General features: G+C 44.3%; 2 protein-coding genes across 2 annotated transcripts in view; one reads left to right on the top strand and one right to left on the bottom strand.

The window, feature by feature from the left end:
- Positions 1–9,420, top strand: part of LOC109470206 (mitochondrial amidoxime-reducing component 1-like) — a 14,568-nt gene extending 5,148 nt beyond the window's left edge. Inside the window, exon 8 of the mRNA XM_019769038.1 lies at positions 9,239–9,420. The gene's annotated coding sequence lies outside the window, so the exon portion shown is untranslated. The remainder of the gene's footprint in view (positions 1–9,238) is intronic.
- LOC109470171 (spectrin beta chain, non-erythrocytic 5-like) overlaps positions 598–15,909 on the bottom strand; it is a 58,263-nt gene continuing 42,951 nt past the window's right edge. The window contains exons 62-91 of the mRNA XM_019768953.1: positions 15,790–15,891; positions 15,525–15,578; positions 15,240–15,374; positions 13,598–13,675; positions 13,236–13,408; positions 12,808–12,898; positions 11,935–12,081; positions 11,294–11,431; positions 10,192–10,317; positions 9,810–9,940; positions 9,221–9,407; positions 8,841–9,041; positions 8,559–8,654; positions 8,314–8,448; positions 7,975–8,157; positions 7,630–7,821; positions 7,333–7,488; positions 6,794–7,011; positions 6,421–6,610; positions 5,921–6,019; positions 5,731–5,808; positions 5,405–5,509; positions 5,050–5,222; positions 4,512–4,902; positions 4,014–4,388; positions 3,748–3,834; positions 3,382–3,473; positions 3,132–3,217; positions 1,485–3,011; positions 598–1,037 (exon numbers count right to left, since the gene is read on the bottom strand). Of these exons, the coding sequence (XP_019624512.1) occupies positions 700–1,037; positions 1,485–3,011; positions 3,132–3,217; positions 3,382–3,473; positions 3,748–3,834; positions 4,014–4,388; positions 4,512–4,902; positions 5,050–5,222; positions 5,405–5,509; positions 5,731–5,808; positions 5,921–6,019; positions 6,421–6,610; positions 6,794–7,011; positions 7,333–7,488; positions 7,630–7,821; positions 7,975–8,157; positions 8,314–8,448; positions 8,559–8,654; positions 8,841–9,041; positions 9,221–9,407; positions 9,810–9,940; positions 10,192–10,317; positions 11,294–11,431; positions 11,935–12,081; positions 12,808–12,898; positions 13,236–13,408; positions 13,598–13,675; positions 15,240–15,374; positions 15,525–15,578; positions 15,790–15,891 (6,084 nt within the window). The 3' untranslated portion in view covers positions 598–699. The remainder of the gene's footprint in view (positions 1,038–1,484; positions 3,012–3,131; positions 3,218–3,381; positions 3,474–3,747; positions 3,835–4,013; positions 4,389–4,511; positions 4,903–5,049; positions 5,223–5,404; positions 5,510–5,730; positions 5,809–5,920; positions 6,020–6,420; positions 6,611–6,793; positions 7,012–7,332; positions 7,489–7,629; positions 7,822–7,974; positions 8,158–8,313; positions 8,449–8,558; positions 8,655–8,840; positions 9,042–9,220; positions 9,408–9,809; positions 9,941–10,191; positions 10,318–11,293; positions 11,432–11,934; positions 12,082–12,807; positions 12,899–13,235; positions 13,409–13,597; positions 13,676–15,239; positions 15,375–15,524; positions 15,579–15,789; positions 15,892–15,909) is intronic.

Genomic DNA, 15,909 nt, shown 5'->3' on the forward strand with positions numbered 1-15,909 from the left:
GAGTGTGGTAACTCTCTGCCTGGGAAAGTGACTCATCTGTATCAGAGGTTGTAAAGGATGCATCTGCAGTAGGTGTGGGTGAAATGGCAGAAGCAGTGGAGGTGGGTGGAAACTCAGACACAGAATCCAAAGCTTGTGACATGAGCAAGTCCCCTTCAGATTTGGCCTGTCGGAGATTCCTGCGCAGTACAGCTGCCGGACATGATACAGTCACTAAGTACTCTGTTGGACGTTCTGACTCAACTGCTTGTCTCTTTTCTGCTAAAGAAGGTACATTTGTGTCAGGGTCCTTGAGTACTCCACCCTCAAATGACTTAGCTCTGGAGAACTTGGTCTTACCACGTACAGAGGAGATGTGTTTTGCTGGACCAGGTTTAGATGATCCACCATTACCGGACATAAAGCCTCCCTCTTCAAACATTTTGAAGATGCTGCGATTAAGTGGCTTTGGTGGGGGAAGTTTGATGGGCTCAAAGGCTGTGCATCGTGTAGGGGAGGCCACAGGGGTGCTGTCGGAGTGGGTGGTGCTGTCGGAGTCAGAGATCTGCACCAGTTTTGCGTGGTGCATTGTGGGGGACGAGGCATCGTCTGGCCTGGGTGAGTTTGTGGGAGTGTCCAGCTGGATCAGGTCTCCCATCACGGCTGTGTACGTCACTGACTCCTGCTCAGTGGGACCAGGAAGGGACGTGGGTGCCATGTTCAGGTTGTCATTGAACAGTTGCACGTGATCTCTTGGTGACAAAAGGGATCTATGGGAGGATGTTGGAGTACGGGAGTAGCAGAAGATTGTCCATCTGTCTCCTGCAGGTTTAGCTTCGGTACCTTTGTCTTCTTGGCAAATCCCGCTTTCTGTTTTGGTGGTGATGGAGATGCCATAGATGAAAATGGCAACTTCAGAGCACCACTTTCAAATAGGCCCTTGACTTTGTTAACAACGGAAGGGCCTTCCCGTTTGGGTTCAGGGATTGGCTGAAATGCCTTAATGACACCAGGTTTACTGGGGCCTTGCCGAGGCTTCATTTTCTTGTCAGGACCAGCTGAGAATAAAAAATGGTTCACTGTTTGCACATACATGTATTAAGTTATACCACTAAATAACTATACCATAATATTATGCCATAATTAGTTTGATTGCTGAACACCTCCAACAATAACACACTCATAAAAAAATAATGTTGTCCATGACTAAAACTCAAACATGTGCTCCCTACCATGAAAGGACACCTGCATGACAAATCAGCTCAGCCATGAATTCAAGTATTTTAGAAATCACATGTAATACATATCTAGCACTGACAATGTCATGTTCTGTATAGTATGCTTTTGAATGTTTCAAGTATATCCATGTGATTTACACAAGAAATTGTGCTGTAAAAATACATGTATAAAGCAATTCAGTCACTGGCTGCTCAGTAGAGACACTTGTTAAGCACCAGGTTTGCTTGAATGTACAAAAATACATGTTAACCATTACTACTACTCACGAGGAGGGGGCAGGTCATCCTCTGGTATGGAGTTGTCTCTCCTTCTGGTTGGTCCCTGCAGCAGGCCCGAGGGGTCATAAGCAGGAACATCGTCTGTGTAGCTGTATGTCAGTGACGACGTTGTGCTGTGCTCTGATGTGATGGAAGTGTTGTCAGCTTCTCCGGCAAGGCTCAACACCTCCTGGAAGGGGTCCTGCAGAGTCCCGCTGCTGTCTGTCGTGGCTCCGTTGTCAGTGGAGCTTGTGGATGACCTGGCATTTGAGCTTGTGGACAGCCTTGCACTGATGTCATTCTCTGCGGAACTTGATGAGGCCCTTGCTCTGCGGTCTTCCACCTTCTGTACCAGGTCATCCAAGCAGGCCTTGAAGTTGGCCTGCACGTTGTTGGCTGCAGGCGGTGGGGGAGGAGGGGCTTGTGGGGGAGGTGGGGGGACTCTGTGTGGAGGGGGAGGGACACCCTTGTGTGGCACAGCATCAGTGCCATTACTGTTACCGTTACTGTTGTTACTGGTTTCACTGTCCATAGAGGCAGATCTGAGGGTGGAGGGGGTGAAGGTTCGACGTGGAGAGGTGGGAGCTCCACCTGGCTGTATCATGCCTCCACTTTGGAATGCCTTAGCCCGGTTAGCGACAAGCGAGCCCACCTGTCTCCCGGGCGGTCTACGTATCCCCTCAGGGGAACCAGTCTTCCGAATGGGGATGTGAGATCCGGTGGCCTGGTTAGTAGGTGAGTCTCCCCCTCTGGAATGAAGTCTTCTAACACTTGGAGGAGTGGAGGCTGGAGGGATTCCTTCTGCTGAGGAATGACTAGATGTATCAGAAGGAAAGCGTGTCCGTTCTGTCCCAATAAGGGAGGCCTTTATGGGAGGAATTCCCTCCACAGAGGAATGGCTGGAGGTGTCAGAGGGCAGTCTGACTCTTTCTCCTGCTCTGAATGTGGTCATGGGTGGTCTGATGGCTGCTGGTGAGGAGGATTGTTTTTCTATGGGCAGTTTAGGAGCCGGCCTGCTGGGCTGGTCCGGCACTGGTATTCTAGTCGGGGTGGATGGCCGTGAGCCTGGGCGAGGGGAGCCTGACCTTGGTGATGCTGATCGTGAGGATCCAGAAAAAGAAGCCTTCCTCGGAATCCTGGACGGACTGTCACTGCGCGTCTTCTTCAAGGCAGGTTTTCTCTGAGGTTCTGCATCCTTGCTGGCAGCAGCTTTTGGGGAGTCTGAAACAGCTTCCTGTTTCACCAAGGCCTTCTCCTGCCGTGGGGATGACGTTTCCTCAGGGAAGGCCGGGCTGGGGGTTTCTGTGGGGGTCGGGTACCTCCTCCAGGTTCTGGGAGCCTCAGGAGAGGTCGGTTTGGGAGCTACCGGGGGTTTGGGGGCCTGGGGCTTCACCATTTTAGCTGGTGGGGATGTCGGAGGGGAGGATGGTGCAGTGGACGATGACCTGGCACTTTCTGATGAACTGCTGGAGGGTGTGCGCACCTTCAAGGATGCAGGTTCTAGGGAGTTTGGTTGCTGTGCTGGAGGTGGCAAATCTGAAACAACAGGTAGCATATGAGATATGGAGATATGTCAGGTGTTCATATGAAGAGCATACATCATCTATTGTCAGCAAGAAAATTAGCACAAAAAGACACGAGCAGTAGGAGACTTACTTGCTTGGATCTGTACTTTGCTGATCCACTGCCTCATGTCCAAGTGGGACTTGGCAGAGAACAAGTACTCCGACCCATCACATGGTCTGAAAAAAGGAAAAAGCTTGCTTGATTGCATGTTTGTTTGAATAAAGGGGCTCCGCATCTGATTTTTTTACAGTTTCAGGCAGAAATGATAGTGCAAATGTAATGTAATATTAATTCATTGCTGTTTATTTTAGAGTAGCTGGTAAGAATCAGGTGCACTAACCTGAGTCGGAAGACATGCTTCTTCTTGTGGTAGTCAACAGCCACTTCACAGGTTGCACCTTGGAGTTGGATGGAGGGCCCGGCTGTGGAGCTCTGTAATGGGGGGCCAGGGTTACCAATGGGTGCAATTATGGGACAACAGATTTATGATCTCATCATGTGTGCATTTTGGTCTGCTATGGTAGAATTCTTAGCAGTTCTGTTGGGTATCATTAGGTTAACAGAACAACAACTCTCTTTAACTGTGTTACAATTGTCACAGAGTGTGGGAATAAAAAGTTTTGAGAAAATTCATCCACATAGTGCAGATTTCAATATCCTTTTCTGCCTCAGTCTGTCCTTTGCAAATATTAATTTGTTTTCTTACCTGTGTCCAGTCCTTCTGATCTTTGTAGAAACACAACAGAGGCCCGGAGAGGACAGTATAGTAACTCTTCCAGGCACGGACAGTTGACTAAAAATGAAAAGTGTAAAAGTATGTTTTAACTCATGTCAGTAGAGGTCATGATAATAATGTATTGCCAACCATAAATATTCAACACTACATAAAGCAAATGTTATATCATACATCAACCAAAATCCAGAATTTGGTATGAACAGTTTCACTAAATAAGATTCTTATTTCCGACCGACCCTTTTTCCATTTGGCTGCAGCTCCTGCTTCCTTTCTAGTGTCCCTTCTCTCTCACTCTGCATGTCTGGTCTCTTCTTGCCGGCCTCCCCTTTCTTGGAGACTACTGACCTCACACTATCGTTAGGTAGCTCTACCACTTTTACCACTTGGGCGTCTTCCTTCTTAGCTGTCTTTCCAAATGGTGGTGCTGCCGCCACCATCGGTGCAGCTGAAGCTACCACAGTTTCACTGGGCAGTTCTACCTCTACAGGAGCTGCTGCACCCAGCATGTCCTCCTTCTCCTCCTCTCTGGGAGACACTGGAGGTGTGGTCACCTTACTGGCAACAGGCACATGGACTTTGGGTGGAACCTGGGGTGCTGTTCTCCTTCGATCCTGGATAGCAACAAAAAGATGTTACCGTGACCTTTCCAAAGACCAAAAACTTAGCTTCTTCTGGACAAGTAGGTGCACTTCAGATGCAAAGTAACAGTTCAAGACATGATGTGCAATACCCACCTGAGCAACTGCTTGGGCAGGTATCTGGGAAGGTCCTCTTTTTGCATCTACCTGCATTGGCACCTGGACATCTGTTCTCTTTGCTGCCACAGGAATTGTCACATGGGAAGGTGTTCCTCTTGCCTGAAACTCCTCAGGTGCTGGCACCTGGACAGGTGTTCTGGGTGCCACCACAGGTGCTGGCACCTGGACAGGTGTTCTGGGTGCCACCACAGGTGCTGGAACCTGGACAGGTGTCCTGGGTGCCACCACAGGTGCTGGGACAGGTGTTCTGTTTGGTTCCAACACTGTGGTCACCTGTCCATTCCTCTCCTGTTCCAGCCGGTTGGCCTCTGCCTCCAGACGTGCGTTTTGCTCAGCCACAAGCCTCTCCTTGGCTTCCCTCTCCTTCCTGCAAGGCAAAACAAAAAACAGGCTGATTGAAAGCACAGTCTGGTTTGACTGAAAGCATACACAGCCCACGTCTATCACTACAAGACTATTTGGTATTCCCTCCAATACATCATTCCATTAGTAGGTTAATCTTATTTCTTCCTACCTTTCTTGTTCTTCCCTGGCTCTTCTCCTTTCCTGTTCCAGTCTCCGCTCTTCCAGAATCCGTTCCTGCTCCCTCTTCCTCATCTCCTCCAGCCTCTGCTGTTCCTTCCTTTGTTCTTCCTCCTTCTGCAGTTGGGCCAGGTTTGCCTTGTGCTGCTCACTTCTTTGTTCAGTCTACAGCAAAAAATTACATGATATAGGGAATATCAACCCATCAAATAAGAGAAAAATTCGAACCATCAGTACATTCTTGATTGACATAAATTGTAACATCCAATGTAATAAAGACCAAAATTTGGTCAGAGATGTAAAAAAAATAGGTTGTTACAGTACTAGTCTTTTGAATGCACACACACCATAGTTAGCCTGTTCAGGGCTGAAAATTTCTCCTCTTGGGCAGCTAGTGTCTTCTCAAAGTCTTCTTGCTTCTTCAACAGTTCCTCCACTGCACTGACTGAGTCCTGAGCAAACAGAAAAAAATCTTAAGAAAGTTGCATCAACACGATGAAAATATATCACATTGGTGTCACTAAATCAAGGAAACTTGATTATCAATTTGTTATCAAACTGTCCTAACAACATGTTGTTTCCACTATAACTAGACATTAATGCTTACTAAATCAAAGATCAGCTTGGATTTTGATATCATACCATTGAACAAGAATGGAATCATAATACTCACACCATAGTCTGCGTCAGCTATGACAGACTTTCTCAGGTCCAGCCAGGCATCAGCCTGCTCTGCCTCCCGCTTAAACATCTGGAATAGACAGACACATTTCTCAAAAAGAGCAGAAAATTCTACTTCCTAATTCATAGGTTGAGAAGTGCAGAACCCTAATGCAGAGATTGTGTGAAGTGAAGATCCTGACCTGTGCATCTAACATGTTCTCATAGGTCTGTCTGCGCTCCTCCCACAGCTGCAGGAGACCCTCCAGGGCAGTGTTCAGTCGCTCCACCTTCTCACGCACCTGTAACATGGCAGGAGTAAAACATAAAATCTTCAACATTGGGGTGTTTCTATGATGATTCAAGTTTGAAACAGGTCAATAACCTACCCTTAAATAATTACATGTAATATTTTTTTCATTATTTTGCTGCTATTGTTGTTTTCAATCACATATTTTGCTATGTAAGCTGTAAGACATTTGTCCCTTGCAATAAAAAAAAAGAGCAATACGATCATCATTGCATCAAGACCATTCCACAGACTAAATATATAGAGTTCATCTCTCTATTCAGTTACTTATCTACATGTATTTCACCTGGAAGATGTGACTTCAACATTAACATACTGACTTCTGAGGGGCTCAATACTACTAGAAAGACCATAATGGAGAAATAATCTGTACAGTATCAGTAAGACCATCACCTCCCCAGCCAGGAAGTGGCCCTTGTCAATGAGTGCCTGTCCAGCCTGCACAAACTTCTCAAAGTTGTCCAGCTGCCCGTCAATCTCGGCTCTGTGCTCCACATGACGAGCGATGATGGCTTCCACCCCCGACACGTCCTTAGCCTCCTCTGGTCGGGAAATAATGGCCTTCATCTCTTTGGTCCATGCCCTAAAAGAAAAGGTGTAGATTTTTAGAATGGGAAACTATTGACAATATCTTGGGGAATGATATGAGATTCAGGTATTCTACAACAGAGCGATTACAACAGATCCCTTTCATGCTGAACTTTCAAGGACTTTTCAAGACTTTAAGACCAGAAGTTCAAAGGAAAATACAAGTTTCTATACTAACATGAGCTCCCTGAAGTCGTTGAAGTACAGCTGTAGCTTCTCAGCCTGCTGCAGCCGATCCTTCCTCTCCAGGGCACTGTTCAGGAGTGCATTCCAGACGTTGGCGACGTCCTCACGCCTGCTGTCGATGTGGTGCCTGGCGTCCGGCAGGATGGTGTTCAGCCGAGACGCCTCCCGGTTGATGCTGTCTACTTGGACACCGAGAGCAGCCAGGTCACGCTGGAAGGGTGGCAAACGGAGAGGTGAGGCAGAAGTACAACTGTACAGTACATTTCACAGGCTAACAAAAGACGAACAAACAATTAAAAGGGATACTCAGTGTTCCACGGTAATGAGTGGTCAGTGGAACACTGAGTATCCCTTTTAATTGTTTGTTCGTCTTTTGTCTGAGGCTTTAGGCCTCAATTATATGAATCCTAATCCCAGAATGTGATTGCTGAAGTGGTGAGAAAATTTGGTGTATTATTGACAAAACAAGTAAACATGAAAGTGCAGGCATACTAAAGACCATGCAGAAACCAATGCAAGTAAGACTGGTACCTCAACTCCCTCATGCCTCCTGACAGCAGCCTGCACGCTGGCCAGGTCGTGTCCATAGTCCTCTGATGACAGCTGCATCTCCTTCTCATGGATCCAACTCTTGGTCTCCTCACAGTCACGGTCAAACGTGTGCACCTGGCGGGCTCCATCTAAGGCCTACATGGAACAGGAATAACGTTACAGCAATGATTCACGAATCAGGGCTTGGGAACAACAAGCCTAGTTGCTAGATGTAATATCAATTGCGACAGAATAGCTGGTGTGATAACCACAGGGTGATACCAGAAGAGCACTGACCTCCTGTCTAGACTGGGTCATCTCCTTCAGCTCTGACCACTGCTGGTTGACCTCGCTGCATCGCGCAATGATGGCAGCTGCGTCGGTGTGCTGCTCGTCACACAGCGCTTTCCCAAGGTCACTGACAGAGGTCACCCGCTTCTCACTGTTGGACACCTGCTGTACAAAGTCTGCAAACTTCTTCTGGAGGATCTGCAAGATCAAAACAAAATTGGTGCAAGTTTGAAAAAATACCTTTTTGATTTGAAGGTTTATTGGTACACTGGTGCCAGAGTGCTATAAGAAATCAGATCATGTAAAACAAAAACAAAAGTTAGGAAAAGAACATTCAAACTTGAGCTTCACCTGCACATGTTCCAAGTCCTTCCCATAGTCCTCTGAGGCAGCAACTGTGCCCTTCTCCCTAATCCAGGCACAGACCTCATCAGCCTCCCTGTAGAACTGGTACAGTTTGTGACATTCCACCAGTCGGGCACGCCTCCTAACTGCTGACTCCTGAAGTGCAGCAAAGTGCTTCTGTGCCTGGGCCTACCATGAACAAGGGGAAAGATTGAGTTAAGAATAAGGATACACTGTTACGCAAGTCAGTAAGAAACATTTTCAGATCAACACAGAGGAACACGGAGGAAAATCATCCCATCTGTGAAACTATAATAACAAATAAATGTACACCCCAGTCAGTACCTGTTTCTGTTTGATCTTGGTTGCAGCGTAGTGTTTCTTGTCCACCAGACTTTTGGCTAAGACAGCCAAACTATCCACGGTGGACCTGAACCCTTCCAGGTCGCGCTCAAGGGTGTCCAGCTTCTTCAGCAGAGCCTTTGAGGGAAAATGGCTTAAAATTAGCTTTGTTACAAGACATGCTAAAATTAAACCATTTGTTTGCTGCATAACAAACATCTCAGAGAAGTGTGTTATTCCATGCCTACCTGTGCAGAGTACTCATCCTTGCCATATTCTGTGCTGGTGAGGAGAGGTCTTCTGTCATTCATCCATGACTCAGCCTCACTCACTTCAGCATAGAACTGTTGGTACACAGGGCAGGAAATATTAATATCAGTTCCATGTTTCATGTGGTAACTATCGTAATATGCAACACAAAATCTATCATATTGACATTGATAAATGACTTTCAAGAATGGTTTCCCTTTGTTGGTTACTTAAAATTCAAAATGGCCATCTTTTAAAAAGTACTATTTCAAAAGAAGCACCTTCTGTAGCTCATAAGCCTCTGCCAGTTGATCTGCCCTGTGTACTGTCTGCTGCCTGAGCTGCTGCATGCTGCGCATCAGCTCCTCCAGACGTGACCGGATGTCTGCTGCAGCATAGTGCTCTCCACCAATCAGGTGCTGTCCTGTGTTCAGCACTGCATCGATCAGTGGCTCATGACTACTGATCTCAGCTTCCAGTGCCTGGGAGGGGAGACATGGATTGTTAATCCAGCAAATCACCTCTGTGGTCTGGCATTTTCTCAGTCTAATAAACATTTTGTCAATGCCTTACTGCTGTGAAATGAAACAATACAGAAGGGGTATCCTTAAAGGTATTCATGAATACCCATCTGATATCCAGCCCATGCCAGCATAACTACCTGATGTTTTTTCTGCAGACTCTGCACAGAGGTGAGGTTCTGCCCGAGGTCTGTGGAGGTGGCCAGCGGCTCCTTCTCCCTGACCCAGGCCAGCTCGTCCTCCACGTCCCGGTAAAACTGCTGCAGTACCAGCGTGTCCTCCAGGTTATCCCGCCGTTGCTGCATTGGCTCTGATAGGCCGTTGAATCTGGTTTCCATAGCAACAAGAAAAAGTACTTGAATACAAAATGGCTGTTTTGTTCATGTAAGTGCTGCTTTTACAATCATTATGATAATGTCAAAAAAGTAACAAGCATGACATCAAATAAATTTTATCATAGTTACTTTCTAACTTTTCTGCATGGCCTTTAAAAAACAAAAAGGAAAACAATTAAGACAGCTGCGAAATTAAAGATTTAATATTGTATTCACTGTTTTTTGAAACAAAATGCCTCTTCTGGAATGAAAAAAAAGAGGGCTTGAAATCCCTAGAACAACCATTTTGGCCCTTTCCTTGGTGCTGAAAAATCAGAGGTGCCTCCTCTTGACATTTGCTCGACTAACATGTCTGTAACAGCCGAGTCTCTCTCCTGTATGCTGTAACACTGACCTGTCTGTGATACCTGTGGCCCTCTCCTGTATGTTATCTGCCAGGAAGTGTTGTTTGTCCCTGTAGGCTGATGCTGAGGCCAGGATCTCCTCCACCTTGGTCTGCTGGGTCCCAATCTCAGCCTCAAGTTGCTGTCAACAAAGGTAGTAGCATGGTTAAATTAATCACTGAAGTCAGGTAATTTAGGGTTAATGACCCGACTATTCCTAGCTGTCTCAAGGTCTGGTCATTTCCTTCAATCACAGAACAAATCCTCACTATAAAACCTCACTAAATGGATTAAATCCTGTTCATAAACCAAAGAAGCAAACAAGAAACAAACATTACACCAGGTGATACACATAACTTCCTTCCAGATGATGGCGATAATGCTGTAACTGACCTGATGTTTCTTGATGAGGTTATTGACAGAGATGAGGTCCTTGCCCAGGTCCTGTGACCCCAGCTGCACCTCCACCTCCCCCAGCCATGACTCCAGGTCATCCACCTGGTGGAAAAACTGCTGAGCCTGCAAACACACATGACAGAGGGTTAAATAGCATGCAGTGATAGAGGGAGTGTGCAGGGCTGGGTGTTCCATTCCCAGGGGTGTTAACTTCACATGAATGTGACTGTTAGCTACCATCCCATATTGAACTTTTCTAATTCTGTTACTTATCCCTAAAGACGTTAAGATCTGCATCTACTAATTCCAATTCTAAATAGTTTCTAATTCTGTTACTTATCCCTAAAGATGTTAAGATCTGTATCTACACTACCATATTACGACCAGTTTTATTATACGGTAGTGAAACCTGGACTCTCTCTCAGAGACTCAAAAGCAAAATTCAAGCTACGGAAATGAGAGTACTGCGCCTAATCTACGGAGTCACCTTAAGGGACAAAGTGAGAAATGATATAATAAGGAGCTCTTTCTCAGTGGAGTCCATTCTGAACATCATAGAAAGAAACCAGCTGAGATGGTTTGGGCATACAAACAGGATATACAACTGGAAACCAAAGAAGAGAAGACCACCTGGCAGGCCAAGAAAGAGGTGGGAAGATCAGATCAGAGAGATCACACAGAGAGAGCAGAGGGACTTTGTGGAAGTGAAGAATCTGACTCAAGACAGGGCAGCATGTAGGAACCTGACCCTGAGGCTGACAACTGACAGACCAGAAGGTCTACAGGCGTCCGGGTGAGCAGGTGAGCAGTGATAGAGGGAGTGTGCAGGGCTGGGTGTTCCATTCCCAGGGGTGTTAACTTCACATGAATGTGACTGTTAGCGACCATCCCATATTTTACTTTTCTAATTCTGTTACTGCATTATACAGCTTTTGCATTAGACCACTCTAACCTGCAAAAGTGCTCTTTGGTATTGATGAGTGTAATACACACCTTAATATGCATATCTACAATTGCCCAAGATTCTAGTAACATAGCAAATCATGTAAAACAAAGATGTGGCAGGGACTTAAAATAAGAGATTTCCCTGAGGCTGTACCTGATGTGCGTCCTGTAGCCTGTCCCTGCGGACCTGTGTAGCATCTGTCAGCTTCTCCCAGTTGGTCTCCACCTCTACAACCTTTGCCTGGATCTCTGCTGCTGCAAAGTGGTCAGCCTCGATCAAGTCTTCCCCCTCCTGAGGTAAAGAGTTGTGTTGTACATAAGTCACACAATTTCTCAATGCTGTCATATATCATAGTCAAAAGGCTACTGTTCATTACTTATGGTTTGAAAATGTATGGTGTTACAAGCAAGATGGACAGACACAGGGCAAGACCACAACACAAGTACACACTAAAACATCTAAGTAAACACACACTTCTGATCTGAAGAAAAAACATGTTATGGAAAGGTACATGATGATTGCAATAAATGATAAAGCAATACAATGTCAATAAAGCCTTAAGATGAAGTTAACAAGGACAATAGAAACAAGTAACAATATTGGAATGGATTTAATACTTTCAGAAAAATGCAATAAGGTATTTCTGGTATAAATATTTTATGACAAGTTTACCTCAAATCAACTTTTAAATAATTCATGCAATGCTATAGTGCCCCAAAGAACAATACAGTACAAAGCAATGCATGACAAAATGTCTTTCTTCTTCTTTGCAGAGGACCAATTCAATAGTATACCCTCTTGACTCCATCCACTCTGCCCTTGTTGGCCGACAGTTCAGCCTCGAAGGCCTGGTGTTTCTGAAGTTTGCTCTGCAGGTTGGTGGGGTCTCTGTAACACTCATCTAGTGCAGTCTGCATCTTCTCATTGATCCAACCAAGAACCTACAGTCAACACAGACATTCTTCACAGTCACAGAAGCATTGAACCAATCCATTCCAACTTTCTGTCATTATCGTATCTAAGTTTAATCTTGTAGTCCAATGCATAAAATATGCCACTAGTGACTGTACATTCTTGAAAATGCAACTCAGCTGATTCCTCCATGAGCCCAGTGCTACTCAGTAATAGAAAATCCCATTTGTATTGATCCCATGATCCAAAGGTCACCCTAGTGCATGAGTGATGACCTTGTTGTGCATGCTGACATTCATATGAAGGTAAACTTATCTTAGAACTACTGAAGGTGACATATAACATAAACACACATTCAGTAGGATGACAGCATACATGTATATAATCACACCAGGTACAAAACACTATGGAAATCAAATGCTGATAGTCTTGCTAAGTTGGCTGACATAAATCTACTCAAAAGAAAGATTTGCAGAAAAAATCACTGATCAAGATCTTTTATTAAAGGCTATTAGGTTTGAGATTTGTCCATCATAAATGATCAATTCACTTCTGACATCACCAAATGTCTGGACAATAATGAAGCAAAAATAGTGATAAACACATTTTGACTGTAGACTGTGCAGACAGCAAAAGGAGATAAAACCCTTTTCAGACATCTATATAGATCTAAACATGTCTTCCATGAATAATGAAAGAGTTTTCTTGCTCACTGATTTTCTGCCTAACAACAACACATGCATGAGCAGCTGTACCTCGTAAGTGTTTCTGAGAAACTGGTGCAGAGCTTTGGACTCCTCCAGTCGCTTCTTCCTCCCACTGGCTCTTTGTTTCAACTGCTCCTTCCTGGGGGGAGGAATGAAAATTGAATTAAAACTCTATGATCTCACTCACTAACTGCGTGTTATGCAGCCTTGGCCGTTGGCTATATGTTATTCTGCAGCTAAACCAATAAATAGATTTTGAAAAGTAACATGTTCCCTTGAGGATTCACCATTTCATTGTATCTTTACAATCTCTGCTGTGGTACTAAGGATTATGATATCTGGTAAGATCTAGATCACTTTTTAAATCTATGAATTGGATTAGCAGCATAATAACATAATAAAAGCGGAGGCTGCATGAAAAAGTACATCAATGTTAGATATAAGTCTTGATTCAGGTGGTTAAGTTGCAGACCCACCTCTCCATGACCTGTTTACACCTCTGCTGCACCTTGTCTGACTGATAGTGCCCCGCCTCTGTCAGCTGGCCTGCAAACTGCTGCAGCACTTCCAGCTTCTCAATCTGCGTCTCCAGGGTCTTCTCAAAGCCCTCGTGTTTTCTGTTCAGCGACTCCACACTTTCCAGAGAGTCCTAGATGGTCAAATCAACGTCCATTAAAGACAGAGACTAGACCTTCTGGTACACAACATTCATAGATACTGCTTCAATTAATTGATCTTGCTCCAAAGAGACGACTTGCCAAACAAAAGGTGACTGCATCTCAATTATGTTAAAGACAGATCAATAAAGTGTCAGGACTTTTTATGATCAAGTACGAACCCCGATGTCTTCGTTGTGGAGGAAAGCCTCCTTCCCTCCAAGCCACGTGTCACCCTGTTCTGCATACTCGTGAAACATCTGAAACAGTAAACATCGTTAGAACTTAGCCGGGACATCAATAATCTAACAGGCTTGGCTGAAATCTGGTGGGCCCTATAATCATGAAAACACTTACAAAGTAAAAGGCAGTTTCAGGAGGCTTAACTGTGCTACTCCTGAATGGAATTCCTGTCAGGCATCTCACTCTGCAGGTCTGATCATGATGATCCTGCCCCCTTCCAGTGCTGTAAAGCCGTTCTTATTCACAGAATGGCCCCGAAAACAGGCCAGACCCTTTCTTACGAGCGGAGGAATTTCATTAGCATTGAATAATTAATGATAACGTCTTCAGGAACAAAACTTTTGGAGATCAATTATGACCTGACATCTCATCAGATATGCATAACACAGAAATCCTGTAAACCTTGTAACTGTAACTGTAAGCAAAGCTTAGTAAACACATATGCAACTCTCCTAGAGTCTTCTGAAAATAATATTATTTTCATCGAAATGCATACAGCTTATGAAATGCATTCATTGGAAGATTTCTACTACAGACACTGCATTCCTTTACATTTTCAACAGAAATGAATATTTGATGATTTCCTTCTATACGATGAATTAGGTGTCAGGTGAACACAGAGAGTTGCCTAGCTGCAGTACGAGTCCTCAGCACTACTACAAAAGCTGCTGACAAGCTATATTTCAGTCAGACTTGATTACAAGACAGAATTTGTACTGAACATCCTATGACATGTCTGAAGCAGACTGCGAGCACATTAAACTCAATACATACAAACACAATTTTAAGGATGACATCCTCTGAACAAAACCGAGGTTGATACAAGGCTGGCCAGGTAAAAAATTTGATGTGTAAGGCAGTTTAATGAAAGGCTGACAACAACTATTAGATATGTGACAAACCTTTTGCTTATTATTACCCATCTGCTGTAATTTCTTAGGGAATCAAGCAACAATAATCTGCAAATCCAACATTACACATGGCCTAACCCATGTGGCTGCACAATGGAGCAGGTCTGTTTAAATAGCATGATGGCTCTACAGTACTAGTCATATCTCTGTACATACAGTGAGTCATAAATAATCAAATGGACAATATACATGTAACAACAGGACTTAAACATGCCAATTAAAATATCTCCCTACAGCACTGTAAATAATCAATACAGGCCTGAATATTTTATGAAGGCCGGCAGAAGTAGAATAGCCATCCCACACATACGCTGAGTGATTTAAACTGATAATGAAAAAGGATTTCCAATTCTGACATACTTCTCTTCATTTTCCACTTACTTCCACTTATATTGTACAGACAATCTAACCAATTAATATGGAGAGAGGTGACAAGGTTATCATAGTAAAAAGTGTTCCAACGGGGTCTAATTTCATTTTAGGAAAATTCAGAGGCACCTTACAATATGCATAAACTAGGTAGAATTTATGGAAAATGGATGTATATGTTGGTATCTCAATTACATGAATCTGTGATCCAAGACACAAGATATACAAATTGTGGGTAAAATCTCTCTCTGTTAAGAAAATTGAGATTTGAAATTGAGAAGTGATAATGCAGAAATCCCACCTGGAGGTCGTAGCATTGTGCCAGGAGGATGTTGCGCTCCTCCCAGGTGTCAAACAGGTGCGCCTGTGCATCTGCCAAGTTCTCCAGGTGCAGCTGGATGTCATTTGAAGCATAGTGACCTTCAGAGATCAGCGTCTGGAGAAGGTAAAAACAAAGTTTCATTCTTTGAATATTTGATGAAGGAACTGTTCATCAGTAAATATGAAAGCAGGTAAAGCAAGCACGTCGGTCACCAGGGTGTAGTCTTTTGCATGTTAAACAATGTACAGAATGCACATTATGTACCTTTCCAAATGTACTCAGGGCCTTGAATGACTCCTCTCTTCCTTCAATCTCCACCTGTAATGAAAAGAAGAGTGCTCGGTTCTTATCAACAACATTGGAGAAGGGGAAAAATAAAATCTCAACAGTATTCCAAATACAGTGTCATGTAGGAGTCATTACCTGAGCAAAGCTTCTTGACACATAGTTTTAAGGCTCTCATTCATTCATGTTGAAATGTCAGTTTGGCTGGTGTAGCTTTGGTAGAATGTCTAGCTACAAAATGTACCTTTCTCTCGTTGTGGAGCTCCAGCATGTTCTCTGCTCCGGCTACATCCTTGGCCAGTTCACCTGAGGTCATCCTCCCTACCATGTCACTCATCCAAGTGTTCTGGACAGGTGAGACAAA

Source organism: Branchiostoma belcheri, unplaced genomic scaffold, assembly GCF_001625305.1.
Source record: "Branchiostoma belcheri isolate BF01 breed outbred unplaced genomic scaffold, Haploidv18h27 scaffold22, whole genome shotgun sequence".
Taxonomy (NCBI): Eukaryota; Metazoa; Chordata; class Leptocardii; order Amphioxiformes; family Branchiostomatidae; genus Branchiostoma; species Branchiostoma belcheri.